The sequence below is a fragment of the Cryptomeria japonica genome, chromosome 7 (genome assembly GCF_030272615.1).
Source record: "Cryptomeria japonica chromosome 7, Sugi_1.0, whole genome shotgun sequence".
Taxonomy (NCBI): Eukaryota; Viridiplantae; Streptophyta; class Pinopsida; order Cupressales; family Cupressaceae; genus Cryptomeria; species Cryptomeria japonica.
This window is the reverse complement of record NC_081411.1, coordinates 117,521,593-117,541,591: the sequence shown is the minus strand read 5'-3', so window position 1 is coordinate 117,541,591 and position 19,999 is coordinate 117,521,593. Positions and strand designations below refer to the sequence as shown.

General features: G+C 34.2%; 1 protein-coding gene and 1 non-coding gene across 2 annotated transcripts; one reads left to right on the top strand and one right to left on the bottom strand.

Annotated features, from left to right (window-relative positions):
- Positions 1-16,368: 16,368 nt before the first annotated feature.
- LOC131040621 (uncharacterized) lies at positions 16,369-17,910 on the top strand. The gene has a single exon (XM_057973578.2). The coding sequence runs from the start codon at positions 16,732-16,734 to the stop codon at positions 17,524-17,526; it is 795 nt and encodes a 264-aa protein (XP_057829561.1). The 5' UTR covers positions 16,369-16,731; the 3' UTR covers positions 17,527-17,910.
- A 210-nt stretch (positions 17,911-18,120) lies between these two features.
- On the bottom strand, positions 18,121-18,220 carry LOC131040626 (U6 spliceosomal RNA). Its single transcript, XR_009104901.1, has one exon. It is a non-coding gene; the product is annotated as a U6 spliceosomal RNA (small nuclear RNA).
- Positions 18,221-19,999: the final 1,779 nt, after the last annotated feature.

Genomic DNA, 19,999 nt, shown 5'->3' with positions numbered 1-19,999 from the left:
CCTTCACAAAAGAAAGATATATTTGATTGAACATCCACCAAATGCAATCATATTTAAGAATATAGAAAATCTCATGTCTTTACACGACAATTGTAGTATTAACACTTTTACACTAGTTCTAAGAGATTATACCTAATGATTTTATTAGACTGAATAAATGAAGTGATGTATTTGTGTCATAATTTTAGATTCTAATATACAATGGCATTAAAGCTAAAATAATTAAATGACACAAAGATAGATTAAACAACATAATATCAAATACTCTATTGCCACTTTCATGTCATCTTGATTCTCAGACCGACTAATAATGTAAATTTTAAATAATTATATTTATTCAAATAAAGATAATTTTAAAATGTTGACTTTTCATTCTCTATCAAGCATCTCTCTCTCTCTTTCTGTGCACACACACACACACACACACACACACACACACACACACACACACACACACACACACACACATATATACATATATATATACATACATATATATATATATATATATATATATATATATATATATATATATATATGTATATATATATATATATACATCTACATATATATACATATACATTTATATATATATACATATATATATACATATACATACATACATACACATATATATATGTATATACATACATATATATATATATATATATATATATATATATATATATATGTATATACATATACATATACATATGTATATGTATATACATATACATATGTATATGTATATGTATATACATATACATATACATATATATATATATGTATATACATATACATATACATATGTATATGTATATGTATATGTATATGTATATGTATATGTATATATATATTTATATATATACATATACATATATATATATATATATATATATATACATGTGTGTACACACACATATATATATATATGTATATATATACATATACATATACATATACATATGTGTGTGTGTGTGTACACACACATGTATATGTATATGTATATGTATATGGGTATGTGCAGGATCATGGTGTGCCAAAACAGGCCCTTAAATGGCAATGAAATTTCAAAAAATCAGAGTTATGCAACTTGACATGAAAAATTGAATAAGTTATGAACATTATTTTTAAAATATGTAAGAAGGGAATCTATAAAAAATTGAATGTAGTTTCTAAGCTACTAGTTATTTTTTGAAAAAAAAAAAAATCCTATTTGATGAAAATTTCAAATTTCAATGCAGTGGTACAAAAATTTCAGGAAAAAGATAAGTAGGTGTATGTCTGACCACCCTAATCACAATCAAATCATAATTATTTTTTATAAGATTTATAATATAAGTATTAGACTCATGTCTGGATGTGACACATATTTTTTTATAAATTTTTATAAAGTAAATAATTATTTATGATTTTTTTACTATGTAACTTTTTAGAAATTTAGAAACTCCTATGTCTAACCACCTTAACTTGGTCAAAACCTTATGAAATTAATTTTTTTTTAATTTTTCCCTATAGTAGACGAAGCATAGGATGTGACACATGTTTCAGATTCAAAAAATGTTATGCGGTTTGAAAGTTATGAGTATTTTTCAATCAGTCTATCAATCAGGACTTTTGTCAGAATTCAATTAGAAAATAAATAATAATTATTTATTAAAATCAAAATAAGACAAGCCTTATATTGTTGGAAAGCTGAGAATGTCCTTGAAAAACCCTTTTCATTTTATCAATTTTGGCTATAAAAAAAGTCGTCAGCCACTAGTGTAAAGTCTGGAAAATCAAGGAATACTGAAAAACACGTTTTTTCAGTTGACTTTCCAGGCTTGTCACTTCCAAGCCAAATACTAAAGCAAACCTGAACCAAAATATGGAGGGAAAAATTTATGTTTTAAAATCGGATATCCGATTTTTGAAAAAATAAAAAAATATATTTTAATAAATTGGGCATAACTTTTGCGTTTTATATCAAAATTTTAATTTTTTACAGGCGTTCGAAAGGTAATTAAGAGCTCTATGATATGGAATAGGTATATTTTCAATTATTTGTTTTAAAAAATAATTATAATTCATTTAAATTCATCCTTCATTTTTAAAAATTAAAAAACTCATGACTTTTTCATTTGATTTCCCTATTGCATGAATTTTTGTAACAATCATCTCAAAATAAACTAAATAAGTAATTAATTAATAATAGAAAATTTATGAATTTTATTGAGTTCGATAAATTTTGATAAACCATGTTATCTATGTTTGTTCCTTTCTCCACCTCTCTCTCCTAAACCTATCACTCCACCTATTTGTTTCTTCCTCCCTCTCTTTTGTCCATATTTATACATCTCTCTCTAGACCTATATCTCTAACTATCAATGAATACCTCATTAAATCTCTCAAGCTCTACAAGGTTCTTATATTTCTACCTCTTCATAATTTCCTCCTCTATGTCACTCTCTCTTCCCTAAGATCTAGACTAGTCTCTCTACATTTCCTTCTCATCTCTAGCAACAAAATTCAGAGGGGACAAGGAGGGGCGTAGGGAAGTATCAAAAAAAGGAGAGGGGGAGAGAGGTGAGAAGGAGAGATTAATTGGGGGGAAGAGAGAGTGTGAGAGCGAGAGCTATAGGTAATTAGGTGGAAGAGAAAGAGAGAGAGGGAGGGGGTGATTGGGGTGAAGAGAGAATGAGAGGGAGAGTTTGAGATTATTAGGGGGTAGGAGGAGAGGGGGAGAGGGGAAGTGTCAACAAAGAGAGAAGAGAGATGGGGACAGAGGTGAAGAGAGACACATAGAGTAATTAGGGGGTGGGTAGAGGTGGAGAGAGAAGTATTTATAAACCCATAGGAGGAGAGAGGTGATCAAGGGTAATTGAGGAAAAGAAATAATGTGAGAGAGAATATGGTGTCCTAAAGGGTCATATGGTGTCTCATGAACCTTTAGGACACCATATGACACCTTAAGACACCATATGATGTTGTTATAAGTCTTATGGTGTCCTAAGGGGTCATATGGTGTTCTATGAGCCTTTAGGACACCATATGGTGTCAATAGGGGCCGTATGGTGTGTTAAGGGGTCATATGGTATCCTATGACCCCTTAGGACACCATATGACCCCTTAGGTATTGTTAGGGGTCATATTGTGTTCAAACAGGTCATATGGTGTCGTTGGGGGTTGTATGGTGTGCTAAGGGGTCATATTGTGTCCTAAGGGGTCACAAGACATCGTATGACCCCTTAGACACCATTTAATCCATTAGGTTTTGTTAGGGCTCATACTATGTCCTAAGAGGTCATATGATGTCCCATGACCCTTTAGGACACCATATAACCCCTTAGGACATCATATGGTGTCGTTATGGGTCTTATGGTGTCCTAAGGGGTCATATGGTGTTCTATAACCCCTTAGGACACCATATGACCCCTTAGGACATTATATGACCCCTTAGGATACCATACGATACCTTGGGACACCATATGGTGTCGCAAGGAGTCGTATGGTGTCCTAAGGGGTCATATGGTGTCCTATGAACCCTTAGGACACTACATGACCCATTAGGTGTCATCAGGGGTCTTATTATGTCCTAATGGGTCATATGGTGTCGTACAACCCCTTAGGACACCATATGCTTGGAGACTATATGGTGCTATGGGTCGTATGGTATCCTATGACACCTTAGGACACCATATGACCCCTTAGGATACCATTTGGTGTTTTTATGTGTCGTATGGTGTCTTATGACCCCTTAGGTGTCATTAGGGTTTAGTTTATGTCCTAAGGGGTCGTATTGTGTCCTAAGGGGTCATACGGTGTCCTATGACCCCTTAGGACACTATATGATGTCGTTAGGGGTCATATTATGTCCTAAGGGGTTATATTGTGTCTTATGACCCCTTAGGATACCACATGGTGTCGTATGACCCCTTAGGACACTATATGACGTCGTTAGGGGTCATATTATGTCCTAAGGGGTTATATTGTGTCTTATGACCCCTTAGGACACCACATGGTGTCATTATGGGTCATATGGTGTTCTAAGGGGTCATATAGTATTCTATGACCCCTTAGGACACCATTTTATGTTGTTATGGGTTGTATGGTCTCCTAAGGGGTCATATGGTGTCCTATGACCCCTTAGGACACCATATGGTTTCATTATGCGTTGTATGGTTTCTTAAGGGGTCATATGGTGTTCTATGACCCCTTAGGACACCATATGGTGTCATTAAGGGTTGTATGGTGTGCTAAGGGTTCATATGGTGTCCTATGACCCTTTATAACACAATATGACCCCTTAGGTATCGTTAGGCATCATTTTGTGTCGTTAGGGGTGATATGATGTCCTATGACCCCTTAGGACACAATATGATGCATTAGGTGTTGTTAGGGGTCATACTGTGTCCTAACGGGTCATATAGTGTCCTACGACCCCTTAGGACACCATATGATGTCATTTGGGATTATATGGTGTGATAAGGGGTCATATTGTGTCCTAAAGATTCCTAAGACATAATATAACTTCTTAGGACACCATATGACCCCTTAGATATCGTTAGGGGTCATATTGTGTCCTAAGGGGTCATATGGTATCTCATGATACCATATGACCCCTTAGGACACCATATCGCGTCGTTATCGGTCTTCTTGTGTTCTAAGGGGTCATATGGTGTTCTAAGGGGTAATATGATTTTTTATGACCCCTTAGGATACCATATGACGCTTTAGGACACCATATGGTGTTGTAAAGGGTCGTATGGTGTTCTAAGGGGTCATGTGGTGTTCTATGAGGTCATATGGTTTTTTATGACCCCTTAGGACACTATATAACTTTGTTAGGGGTCATATTATGTCCTAAGGGGTCATATTGTGTCTTATGACCCCTTAGGACACCACATGGTTTCGTTATGGGTCGTATGGTGTTCTAAGGGGTCATATGATGTTCTATGACCCTCTAGGACATCATATTATGTTGTTATGGGTCATACGGTCTCCAAAGGAGTCATATAGTGTCCTATGACCCCTTAGGACACCATATGACCCCTTAGGACACCATATGGTGTCATTATGCATCGTATGGTGTCCTAAGGGGTCATATGGTGTTATATGACCCCTTAGGACACCATATGGTGTCGTTAGGGGTCGTATAGAGTGCTAAGGGGTCAAATAGTGTCCTATGACCCCTTAGTACACCATACAGTGTCCTTAGGGGTCATATGGTGTCCTATGACCCCTTAGGACATAATATGACCCTTTAGGTGTTTTTAGGGGTCATATTATGTCCTAACAGGATATATGGTGTCCTACAACCTCTTAGGACACCATATGATGTCGTTAGGGGTTGTATGGTGTGCTAAGGGGTCATATTTTGCTTTAAAGGTTCCTAGGACATCATATAACCCCTTAGGACACCATATGACCCCTTAGGTATTGTTAGGGGTCATATTGTGTCCTAAGGAGTCATATGGTGTCTCATGACACCATATGACCCCTTAGGACACCATATCACGTGGTTATGGGTCTTCTTGTGTTCTAAGGGGTCACATGGTGTTATATGACCCATTAGGATACCATGTGACCCTTTAGGAAACCATATGGTATCATAAAGGGTGGTATGGTGTCGCAAGGGGTCGTATGGTGTCCTAAGGGGTCATATGGTGTCCTATGACCCCTTAGGACACTATATGACGTTGTTAGAGGTCATATTATGTCCTAAGGGGTAATATTGTGTCTTATGACCCCTTAAGACACCATATGGTGTCATTATGGGTCGTATGGTGTTCTAAGGGGCCATATGGTGTTCTATTACCCTCTAAGACACCATATTATGTCGTTATGGGTTGTATAGTCCTCTAAGAGGTCATATGGTGTCCTATGACCCCTTAGGACACCATATAGTGTCATTATGCATCGTATGGTGTCCTAAGGGGTCATATGGTATTCTATGACCCCTTAGGACACCATATGACTCCTTAGGACACCATATGGTGTCATTAGGGGTCATATGGTGTAATAAGGGGTCAAATAGTGTCCTATGACCCCTTAAGACACCACATGGTGTCGTTATGGGTCGTATGGTGTTCTAAGGGGTCATACGGTGTTCTATGACCCTCTAAGACACTATATTATGTTGTTATGGATTGTATGGTCCTCTGAGGGGTCATATGGTGTCCTATGACCCTTTAGGACACCATATGACTCCTTAGGACACCATATGGTGTCATTAGGGGTCATATGGTGTGCTAAGGGTTCAAATGGTGTCTTATGACCCCTTAGAACACCATATGACCCCTTAGGTATCGTTAGGTGTCATTTTATGTCGTTAGAGGTCATATGGTGTCTTATGACCCCTTAGGACACAATATGACCCCTTAAGACACCATATAGTGTCGTTAGGGGTCATATGGTGTCCTATGACCCCTTACAACACAATATGACCCCTTAGGTGCTGTTAGGGATCATATTATGTCCTAACGAGTCATATGGTATCCTACGACCCCTTAAGACACCATATGGTGTCGTTAGGGATTGTATGGTGTGCTAAGGGGTCATATTGTGTCGTAAAGGTTCCTAGGACATCATATAACCCCTTAAGACACCATATGACCCCTCCGGTATCATTAGGGGTCATATTGTGTCATAAGGGGTCATATGGTGTCTCTGGACACCATATGACCCCTTAGGACACCATATCATGTTGTTATGGGTATTCTTGTGTTATAAGGGGTCATATGGTGTTATATGACCCCTTAGGTGTTTTTAGGGGTCACATTGTGTCCTAATGGGTTATATGGTGCCCGACGACCCCTTAAGACACCATATGGTGTCATTAGGGGTTGTATGGTGTGCTAAGGGGTCATATTGTGTCCTAAAGGTTCCTAGGACATCATATAACCCCTTAGGACACCATATGACCCCTTAGGTATCGTTAGGGGTCATATTATTTCCTAAGGGGTCATATGGTGTCTCATGACACCATATGACCCCTTAGGACACCATATCATGTCATTATGGGTCTTCTTGTGTTCTAAGGGGTCATATGGTGTTATATGACCCCTTAGGATACCATAGGACCCCTTAGGACACCATATGGTGTCGTAAAGGGTGGTATGATGTTGTATGGTGTCCTAAGGGGTCATGTGGTGTCCTATGACCCATTGGGACACTATATGATGTCATTAGGGGTCATATTATGTCCTAAGGAGTAATATTGTGTCTTATGACCCCTTAAGACACTAAATGGCATCGTTATGGGTTGTATGGTGTTCTAAGGGGTCATATGGTGTTCTATGACCCTCTAGGACACCATATTATGTTGTTATGGGTCATATGGTCTCTTAAGGGGTCATATGGTGTCCTATGACCTCTTAGGACACCACATAGTATCAGTATGCATCGCATGGTGTCCTAAGGGGTCATATGGTGTTTTATGACCCCTTAGGACACCATATGGTGTCATTGGGAGTTGTATGGTGTGCTAAGAGGTCATATGGTGTCCTATGACCCCTTAGAACACCATATGACCCCTTAGGTATCGTTAGGTGTCATTTTGTGTCATTACAGGTCATATGGTCTCCTATGAACCGTTAGGACACAATATGACCCCTTAAGACACACTATGACCCCTTAGGTGTTTTTAGGGGTCATATTGTGTCCTAACAGGCCATATGGTGTCCTATGACCCCTTAGGACACCATATGGTGTCATTAGGGGTTGTATGGTGTGCTAAGGGGTCATATTATGTCCTAAAGGTTCCTAGGACATCATATAACCCCTTAGGACACCATATGACCCCTTAGGCATCGTTAGGGGTCATATTATGTCCTAAGGGGTCATATGGTGTCTCCTGACACCATATGACCCCTAAGGACACCATATCATGTCGTTATGGGTCTTCTTGTATTATAAGGGGTCATATGGTGTTATATGACCCCTTAGGACACCATATGGTGTCGTAAGGGATCGTATGGTGTTATAAGGGGTCATATGGTGTCCTATGACCCCTTATGACACTATATGACCCCTTAGGTGTCGTCATGGGTCGTATTGTGTCCTAATTGGTCATATGACATTCTTTGACCCCTTAAGACACCATATGACCCCTTGGGACACTATATGGTGCTATAGGTCATATGGTGTCCTAAGGGGTCATATGGTGTCCTATGACCCCTTAAGACACAATATGACCCTTTAGGACACCACATTGTGTCATTAGGGGTTTTATGGTGTCCTAAGGGGTCATTTGGTGTCTTATGACCCCTTAGGACACCATATGGTGTCATTAGGGGTCTTATTATGTCTTAAGGGGTGATATGGTGTTTTATGACCCCTTATGACACCATATGACCCCTTAGGACACCATATGGTGTCGTTAGGGGTCATATTGTGTCCTAAGGGGTCATATGATGTTCTATGACTCCTTAGGACATGATATAACCCCTTAGGAGACCATATATACTAATTTTCAAATAAGGAGAGATATAAAGGTGAAGAGAGATGAAGAATTAAAGAGAGGGAAATGAACTAAAGGACAAGGACATACATAGAGATATAGATATTAAGGAGTATGAAGTGAGAGGGAGAAAAACTAAAGGACAAGGATGGATAGAAAGAGGTAGACATATCTAGATATTGAAAAGGAGAGAGGAAGATAGAGATAAAAGATGAAGATAAAGGGAGAGGGAGGTGAATAGATATAGAGAAAGAGAGAGGTAAAGACAAATATAAATATATGAAGAGATGAAGAAAAATGGATAGAGAGGGGTAAAGAGAGAGATAAAAAAGGAAGAGATAGAGAGATATAAAGGAAGAGAAATATCGATAGATAGAGATATATAGATAGTGCAAGAGAGTGAGAAAGAGAGATAGAGATTATAGATAGGGATAGATAAAGAGGGAGAGAGAAAAAGATGAAGATATATAGATATATAAAGGCACTATAGAGAAGGATGTGGGGAGAGAGAAAAAGATATATAAAGATCGAGTAAATAAAGAGATAAAAGTAGAGAAAGGGAAAGATACTTCAAGATGGTGATAGAGGAAGAGATAGAGAAGTAGATTAATCATGTATAGAGGAATATATATAAAGATAGAGGAACATATAAAAAGAGATATTGATAGGGAAAGAGATGGAGATGTGAAGATGGAGATAGAGATAGATATGGATAGAACGTGATAGAGAGAGACAAATGGAGGGAGAGATGGAGTGAATAAGTGAGATTTAGAGATAATGAAATATAAATATACATGAAGATAGATCTATAGAGATATAGAGAGAGAGGGGACAATATAGGGAGAGAGAGGAGGTGATAGAGACAAGTAATATATAAGTATAGGTGGGATAAAGGTAAAGGAGGTAGATAAATAGAGAGAAGAGAGATTATTAGAGAGAAATATAGAAATAAGGAGTGACAATGATGGAGTGGGAGAGGAAGAGATATGAATAGAAAGATGGAGATATATGTAGAGATGCATGTAACTTGGGAATTTATTTATCTACATGGAATGAGAAAATAAGTGACATAAGTAGAGAATAAAGAGATATATAAAATATATTATATAAGTATAGATAGACAAGTGATAGATAAAGGAGATGATAGGAAAAAAAATGAGACTTTGTATGCAAAATTTGTGAGTATTTAAAGTTTTAAAATTGAAGGACTAACTTTAAATGATTATAATTAATTTTTGGTCTATAATATCATCAAATTACCTCATCCGTTTGATAAGTCTATGAATTACCTTTCCAACGCCTATAAAAAATCAAAATTTCAATAAGAAATGCAAAAGTTATGGCCATTTTACTAAACTATATTTTTTATGTTGATAAAATTAGATATCCGATTTGAAAAGTATGATATCACAATAGTGACATCACAATGGTGACATCACAAATTGGATATCCGATTTGGTTTGGTATTACCAAACCAAATTCAAATTTCACTTGACCCAAACAAAAAGTCAAAGCAGATTTTGGCGTGTTTGAAAAGGTTGAAAACACATTTTTTTCTCTATTGCCACTTTTTGGCCCCCCTTGATCTTACACACACACACACACACACAGATATATATATATATATATATATATATATATATATATATATATATATATATATATATATATATATATATATATATATATATATATATATATCTGTGTGTGTGTGTGTATGTATGTATGTATGTATATGTATATGTATGTGTATATATATATATATATATATATATATATATATATATATATATATATATATATATATATATATATATATATATATATATATATAATCACATATGCACACTCAAATTGTATTTTAAAAAATTGCATTAAAATAAAAAAAAAAGTACAAATTAACTCTAAAACTTAAAATATTAAAAATGCAATCATAATATAATATAATATGATGTAAATCCAATGTACCAAAAATGGTAATTTGTTACAATGAGAAAAATAGTATTAAATTGTATAAGAAAATATATTCATCTCATTTTAGTTTTTGCTCATTTTATTTTTAATTTAAATATAAATTTTAAATGTAAATTATATATAAATATTCAATTTAAATTATATACATTCGTAAATTGCATTTTAAATTAAAATAAAAAATATTCAATTTAATAAATCTATATAAAATAAATAATATTGATTTACTTGAGAGAAGAGTAGATTGATGGATGATCATACCTTATATTTTTATTGCTAGCAATTGATAACCTTGATCATCACGGCAAGAGGCCAATATTGCATGTGAAACGTGAAAGGTAGATATTACATTTACACTAATGATTTAAATGAAGCAATAAAAATCTGAGAGAAAAATAAAAAAAAAAAATTGGTAATTTTTGTATATTCTCTTTTATTTTCTACTCTGTAACTTGTGAATATTCTAGATTTTATTTTCTATGTGAAGATCTCGTGTTGCTCTAACTATGACTGTGTTTCACCTCAACCAAGCCTTGCAACCTACATAGGTAAAACAAGGTTAATATGATATGCATGTATTCATCCTTACATGGCTGGTACTCCCTATTTCAACCTATATGCAATTAAAATCATGATTTTGAAGCAAGCCTCAAGTGTATCAAATGCCTTACCATTAGATCTGGCTTTGCATTAAATTACAACCAATAGATTTTAGGTTTTATTTCATCTTTCTTTTTAACATGGGCCTCTTCTATGGATTTTAGGTTTTATTTCTATGATTCTTTTTAAAATCTCCTCACTAAAGGGAATATTAAAAAATTAATGGTGGTTTTATAGTTTCAAATGAATTTTTATTGCAGTGGTAATATTTTATTGATTCAAATTTTTATCTTTGTTCTTTCATGTTTAATAAGTATGATGAATGCTCAAACTACATGTCACTTTGATTGAAACACAATAATTAAGTTGGGAAATACACATAATTTAATAATTCATTAAATAGATCTATTAATTAGGAAACACCAATCATACATATATAATGCATAGTCCTAATTACAAGATTAAATTATGCTTGAGAGAGTTAGATTATAGAAGGGCATAGAATAAGGTGACTAGATAGGGTACCCTAGAGACCCTCTACCCTAGGCCCAAGGGCAGACCTTATCCTCCCTTGGCCTTATGTGGTCCATCCCATCCATATGAGGTGGAATACCTAGAAAGGTATCCTATAACCATTCCCCTTAATCTTGTCACCCCTATCCTATGTCTTGTGATTAATAACACTCTGCAATTCTCTTATCATATCTTTGGCTCAAACTACTACTATTCTTCTTGGCTCTAGAGTAGGATTAAGAGTTGCTTGCTTGCTCTTAGTTGTGTGTTTATTTAGAGCTATCTACTCCAAAATTGCCTCATCTAGAGTTGCTTCTTCCTTTGCCTCTTGAGCTCCAACTAGAGCTATTCCAACTTCTCTCTCATACTCTGGCATTGGCTCAAGCTTTGAAAGCTTTCTTTTGGGAAAAAAGTTTCAAAGTTGTTTAGGTGTTGTTCATGGATTTGCATGGAACATTCCAACTCATCAAGTATCAATGTTGAGAGGTCTTTGGATTCTTCAATAGCAATCACTATTGCAACAAACTTTGAGAATAGACTTCTAAGGATTTTCTCCACGATTCTCTACTCTTCCATGGTCTCTCCATTTGCCTATATTTGGTTTATCAAACCAGAGACATGTATAAAAATATGAAATGATATTAGTGTCCTTCATATGGAGAGTTACAAAATCTCCTTGAAGCATTTGAAGCTTCACCAATTTGACTTTATTAGTCCCTATGCAACTTGTTTGGAGGATTTCACAAGCCTCACTTGCATAGTTAGTTGCTACTATTCTAGGGAAGATTGCCTTTGTCAAGGCTACCTCTATTAAACTCAATGCCTTTGCATCTTTCTTTATTATCTCTTTCAACTGGGTCTTCTAATTGTTTTTGAGGGCTACATACTTTATTGGTCTTCATTTTCTTTGCCCATACATCAAATTTTAATCCATTGAATGATGGTGGCTACTACCAATTCTTACTATTTTCTCCAAACTTGTACATACAACTTAGTAAAATTTTAATACCCAAAAAAATAATTCCAAACTCACTCTAAGATCTAGGGCTGTCTAGAACTTATGGCCTTGATGCCAATTGATGGTAAAATAAAATCCAAAACATAGACATAGACCATGTAGGGTCTCTTAGATCGATTATAACTAATAAACCATAAGCAAGTATGAAATGTCAATAGCTTTATAAGAGAAATTTTAATCATCACTTTTATTTTTTATTTTTTAAAATCTAGTGCATTGATGTAGTGAGAACAATTTTTTGCATATCAATTTTTTTAATTGTTTGTCATGATCAAAAGTTACTCCTAATAATGATTAGTCAACATTTCAAACTTAACTTGGTCATTAATTAAAGTATTTCAATGAAGACTCCTCTGCAAAGAGAGATCTTGAAGATGGTGCGACTTTCGAATTAACACAACACAAATCCTAAAAGAATAAATATATTGATATAAGGGAAGGATCTAGTGTACAACTTTAAAAATTACAACATACTCATATCTAGAAATAAAACTAAAAAATAAAACCTAAAGGGCTAAGAGGGTGTAAGATTGATCAAGTTCGATAAAATTAAATGAAATAAAAATACATTTCAAATGATCTAGGATAAATAAAAATAAATGCACAATAATTGACATAGATAGCTATATTAAAATTAGTCGAGACAACAAAAAATCTAAATATAATTTTGAAATGACAAAAGTGAGAACAAGGACTTAGCTTCAATTATAACAATTTACAAAACAAATTTGAAGACTCTTTGTGTGATCCAAAATGATGCTCAATGATTGGATCTTAGAATAATAAGCTCTAATGAATGACAATATATTTTGTTCTCTACTTTGGATCAATATTATCCTTGGCACCTACATAAATGATTTTAATGTGGATTTGATATGTAATTATAAAAAATGATATACATATTTTTTTGATATCTAGAATCTACTCATCTTGATGTCTAGAACATTTTCTTAAAACATAGGTGGTTTTTATGAATATTTAAGATTTCTAGCAAAGATCTTCTCCTAACATCAAGATGCTTGAAACCTGCATAAATAAATTTAATTTGTGGATTTAATTTATAATTATGAAAATGATTTGTACATTTTTTGATATCTAGAATCTACTCATCTTGATGTCTGGAACATCTTCTTTGAAAATAGGTGGTTTTTATGAATATTTAATATTTCTTACAAATGATTTTCTCCTAACATCAAGCTTCTTGGCACCTACATAAATGAATTTAATCTATGGATTTGTTTTGTAATTATGAAAATTATTTGCACACTTTTTGATATTTAGAATCTACTCACCTTGATGTCTAGACCATTTTCTTGAAAAACATGTGTTTTTTTATGAATACTCAATATTTCTAACAAAGGTTCTTCTCTTAACACCAAGATTCTTGGCACCTACATAAATGAATATACTCGTGGATTTAATTTGTAATTACAAAAATGATTTACACACTTTTTGATATCTAGAATCTACTCACCTTGATGTCTAGAACATTTTCTTGAAAAATAGGTGGTTTTTATGAATACTTAAGATTTCTAACAAGGGACATTCTCCTAACATCAAGCTACTTGACACTTATAATAAATGAACATAATATATGGATTTGATTCATAATTATGTCAAGATGCATAACTATAATGGCAACACCAGGTCGAGTGTAATGAGGTAAGTGTGTTAACAAAAAAGTGTTAAATAAATTTACATAATCGACATATATTAATAAATAATTAAAATATTATTATTATTATTATTATTATTATTATTTTAAAGTACTATCATTATGGGGATAGTGCCCTATATTACTTTTAAAAAAGAAAATTACATAAAGTTTTCTAGCATCAACATAACAACACTGCCTCAGCTAGATGCATCTTTCACATGACCAGACTTACCATACAAAAGAGAGCATAAGTCCATATAGAACAGAACCAAATTACATACTTCCACTTAATGCTTGGTAAATCACCGCAGCATATTCTCCAATGCTAATAACATTGTTGGTGGACTGCTCAGGAAGCCACCACTCTGTTGCTTCAGTCAAGTTTCTGAATGGTGTCATGTTTCCATTGAATACTGCACACCGGAATACTTCCCACATGTTTATAGCTGAAAATATAAATATTAGTAATTAAAAGAGAGTGGAAGAAAGAAATTGCAAAATAATAATTATAGATTGAGAACAAAGTAATAGTTTTATATATCTTAAGTAATTTTTCTATACTAAATATAAAAAATACATTAAGGTTAAAAGCAAAAATAATGTATAAATAAAATTTTAATATTTCCAAGATAATACTTTATAAATTCATTTTTATGGTTTAGAGAGTAACTCTAAAATTATTAGTAATTAAAAGAAAGCAAAAGAAAGAAGTTTTAAAAAAATAATTATAGATTGAGAGTAGAAGAAAGGTACATTCTTTTTTAAAGAAAGGTTTGCGTATATTTAATTTGTGGAGAAATTCATTTTAGAGACTCATTTTTCTTAATAAGAGGATTCGTTTTTTATATATCAACTAAGGTTGGTATCTTACATATATCTATGTAAAATATGTGAAGAGATATAAGAGTTGATGTACTTATTTATTCTGAAAACCAATTTAAATATAAGTGTAAGTGCTTGATATCTCTCGACACCTTTTAGATAGATGTATTTAAGATATCTATGCTAGTTATGAAAATGATTGGCACACTTTTTGATATCTAGAATCTACTCACGTTGATGTCTAGAACATTTTCTTGAAAAAAAGATGGTTTTTATGAATAGTTAATAATTCTAACAAGGGATTTTCTCCTAACATCAATTCCTTAGATCCAATTTAATGATTTGAAACAATGTTTGAAAGTACAAGAAACCATGTAGTATGACTTAATTTTTGCTAAATTAGCATAATGTTGTAAGTTGACAATGCAATATGTTGATGTTGATTGTTTTGATTAATAAAAGAGGGATAGGCCTGTACTGATACATAACCATAAAGCGACACCAAGAGCGCATGAGGGATGTGCAACCAACAAAAAAAGAACCACCTACTGAACATAGCAAATGTTGATGTGGATTGTTGCTTGAATTAAAGTTTGTCCTTTGATATAATACTCTAATATGTAAATTAACAACTTTTATATTCAAGTTTAAAAATATCTAATGAACAAAGGAATTTAGAAAATAAGACTTTTTATAATTAGACTCCAAGACTCAGGTAGCCCCCTATAACCTCTAATGTGTTAGGTAAACTTTACCAAATTGGGGGACTAAACTTTACCATGTGCTCCAATCCGACCAGGTCCTCAATCAAGTTTAATACCCATACTTGTTGATTTAATGTCCAATTTTTTTGACAACATTACACAGTAGTTGTGACTTTAAAGTTATTGTTGTTATGATGACTACCCATAATTGAATGAAATGTACCATTAGTTGTAAAAAGCAACCAATCATGTGATGCCACATTAGCTGCACAAGTATAGGGTCCTCTTTTGCACAACTATAGGTCTCACTTTGTTTTCGTTGTTTTGGACACCTTGACAAAAAGCATGCTAATGTGGCACCATATTTGATGATGTGGCTTTGAAACCTTAGTTATAAGTAGGGACTTGTCAAGTAAGCTGCTATAAAAAATTGAAAGTAATTTGAAATTTTCATTAAGATTTTGAGAAGCACGAAATCAAGATGAACAACTAACAACTAACAACTACGGATCCTCTCTCCTATATCAAAACCAATACCTGAAAGTTCAAAAAAAATAGCCTATATGAAATAATATATCAAAAACAATTGACCCTTTTCAAGGAATTTTAGTGATAGCATCGGACCAAAGGAAATTTAATGAAAACGTCTTTATTAATTTTGTTTGAGATGCGTGCCATTTTACCCTAAACATACAGGAAGAAATCGTCGATCAAATGTCCTTAAAACTCCTCGGCTTACCACGAATTACAGACATCAATATCTCATTCTCTGGTGCTATAATCTTCCATTGAATACGATGGCAGTATTGTTTTCTAAGTACATTGATTGCTCAATGAGATGTTTGTCATGCCTCCCTGTAAGAATCTCATTGCCTCCTGCGTCCATTACACTTAGGCTATTTTTACCATTTTCTTCTTCTTCATCCCCTCACCTTCACTCAATGTTATTTCGGATTTATTATCAAAAGAATGTGGGTTTTCTTCTTCTCAAGTAGCAACACTCATGAGAAGAAAGCCAACCCTGTCGAGAAACAAATCCAATCACATCGCTAGAGAAATCGTTCATACTCTGACAGATTTTGGATTTACTGAAAACCAGATTAAGAGCACCATTCTTAGAAATCCATTGGTTCTTACACTGAAAGCGGATGGAGAGTTGAAGCCCAGGATAGATTTCCTGAAACAAATAGGCTTGGATCCTCAGGACATGCCAGGTATTATAACTCGCAACCCCAACGTGCTTACCGGTAGCTTAGAAAATAGTCTAGCTGCTAGAATCCTCCATCTTAGAAACCTATTTGGCTCAAATGTCCATCTGGGCCAGGCCCTCAAAAGGGCGCCTGATCTTTTGACGGCCGATTTCGAGAGCCGGGTGAAACCTAAAGTGGAGTATGTGAAGAATTATTTAGGCATTTCGGAAGGTACAATTGTATTTTTGGTTGCCCTAAGAGCAGTTCTTTCCTTTTCCTTTGAAACCCTAGAAAAGAAGATTCAATATATGGCGAGCCTTAGTCTGGCAGAGGATGAGATCCGTCTATTAATTAAGAAGAGACCAAAATTATTGCATCTTACAACGAAGAGAATACAGAAAAGCATGGATTTCTTGATACACACTGCAGGTCTTGAGCTCGAGAGTGTTGCTTTGAACCCTGTACTTTTGGATTTAAGCGTAGAGAAAAGGCTAAAACCTCGCTATGAAGTCTTTAAATATCTGAGTACCATTTCACAATCCAAGGTCCCTAGGCTGGGTACTTTTTTTTTGCTAACTGAAAAAGAATTCATTAAACGTTTAGTCTAACGATCGTACAATCTCCTAGAGCAAGCATTTTGGAACAGTGATGAAATTTCAAAATATAAATCACCACAGATTCATCAAGGGTTGGGCTGGTGTGAAAGGGCTTGGAACTCGTCTAGGCTAAGGTAATGTTACAAGTATCTTTTACCTTCTGATTTTGCTGCTGTCCAACTTTGACGAACAAAACATATATTCTATTGCTTCTCTTGACTTGCGGGGAATTAGCAAATTGCAAAAATGGACTAGAGCTATGTATCTGTAAGGCTCTTGTAAATATTGTTAACGATTTGATGCTTTTGATGATAAACCATTGAGCATTATTTGAGACAGTGATGGAAAACTATTTATACAGTTATATCAAAAACATGCTAAAATCATTTAGATAGACTGTTGAAATATCATGTCTATTAAGACTAAATTGTCAGTCTGTTGCCCTGTTTCTGTTTTCAAGTATGTCTTCTAAATTTTGTCAGTTTGTTGCTCTGTGTATTTTCCATGTATGGCTTTTATGTATCAAGGTAAACGTTGCACACTCATTACCTCACTTTGCAATGCTATTTGGAGACTCCTCTAGATAATATTTAAAACCCTGATGTCACAAGTTTTATTTGTAGTATGCCAAAATAATATCATCCTTGCACAGGGGCCCTGCAAATCTTCTCTGTATCGTTCCATGTGCCAAAATAATATCAGTTATGGTGAATCTCTTTCGGGCTTTTGATATCATTATGAAAGGGAAGCAACTACATTGTTATTTAAGGATGTATACCATCGATTCATTCGATCAAATAATGAAATGCATTCTTATCAAGGGATTCAAGGTTCTATGGTTTATTCCTTTTCATATGAGCCATGGACATATTTTGAATAGTTGAAGGGCAAGTCGTATGGATTTACTTGTTAAAACTTTTACTTACAAATTGTTGCATGTTTAGATCATTCTGCTCTAGATTAAATCAAGGTGAACAATCATTAGATCAGGTTAGCTCTGCACACAGTTTTCCTTCAGATCCACAATTAATATATCCACTTACAGAATAAATTTACAATCTCTTTCTTCTGCATAGCTTGAACTTAAACAATAAAAGTGATAATCACAGCAGTCTAGTGGCATTCATACAAAGTCAGGCTGTGTTGCACAATCTTTAATATTATACTTCTTTTGATTGGTTAGTCATTGCGATAATCCATAATAAATTTAAGTTGTGGTATAAACCTCAACCTGGCTGATCACTGGGTTTCTAAGTCAGTCTTCGATTCTTCTTCTCACATTTGTATGCTTTACCCCTACTTGTAACTATTAGCGGAATAATTTCCCATCTGCAATATTCTAACTACTTTTGCAAATCAGTTGCAACAATACCTAAGTTAACTTGACTTAGGTCTATCTCTTATTCTCAAGATTATCAATATTGTCCTGTTTGAGATTTCTGAAGATGCTTCGATTTGAGAGTAACTTTAGTGCTGTCATAACGAAGCCTTGGATTGTTTTGTACTTTAGTCTGTATGATTTGGAAATGGTTTGTTAGAGCTGCTGTGATTTACACTGTTCATTGAGTTGCTGCATGTGATGTCCCAGAACATTATGTTCACTGTATCCTCAAAATTGCTAGTCTAATCCCTGCATGCAAGCAATTAGGCTCCATATAACACCGCTTTTTTTCCGAAATTCACAATCCTTGTGGGTCATTTCATGCCTCATATTTTGCATATTGTGCAACAGAGGTATTATTTCTAAAATTGGAAATGGTGTAGTGTTTGGATAGAGAAAGTTAGATTCTTTAAATTATATTCAGCGGTTCACATTTTTTAAATATTTATGTAGAAACAATCAACAATCTGGTAAATATAAGTGAAAAGGATACAGTCGTTTCTAGATAAATGCTTAAACCTCACAGAAGATATGATTCGATTGCAAATTCTCAGTGATATAGAATACCAATATTGTTCAGAATACCCTACCCTTAAATAAAATGATAAAAGTGAATGCTTCAACCTCTCAGAAGATATGATTTGAATGTAAATTCTCAATGATATAGAACAACAATATTGTTCAGAATGTCATTTAATGGCATGGAAGTGCAAATTAAGGTTCTGGTTCACCATGTTGTTGATGGGATTATTTTTCTTGTCGCTTACTTCAGGAAACTCTACATGCTTACTCATTTTACTCATGAAAAAGTTGTGTAGAATTAGCAACCAGACTGTATGCCCTAGACTTTCATCCTGGGCAGAAAATGTGATTATAGGATCACTAAGTTTTCAGGTGAATTTATCGTGTCTTTTTATGCAGGCCTTGATGTTTATACTATCTTATATGCTTTTCAATTTATACTATTTTACTTTGAAGTGATATCCATGTAAAGAGCTCCAATATGTAATCCTGCATGTATACAATTTCGATAATGAATCGTGCAGCATGAACCTGATGGAAATAAATCCAAAACATAGACACAGAGTTATTGTTCTGTTTGCC

Bases quoted from the DNA above. Each gene is read 5' to 3' on its own strand.
- LOC131040621 (XM_057973578.2), top strand. From the start codon at position 16,732: ATGAGAAGAAAGCCAACCCTGTCGAGAAACAAATCCAATCACATCGCT.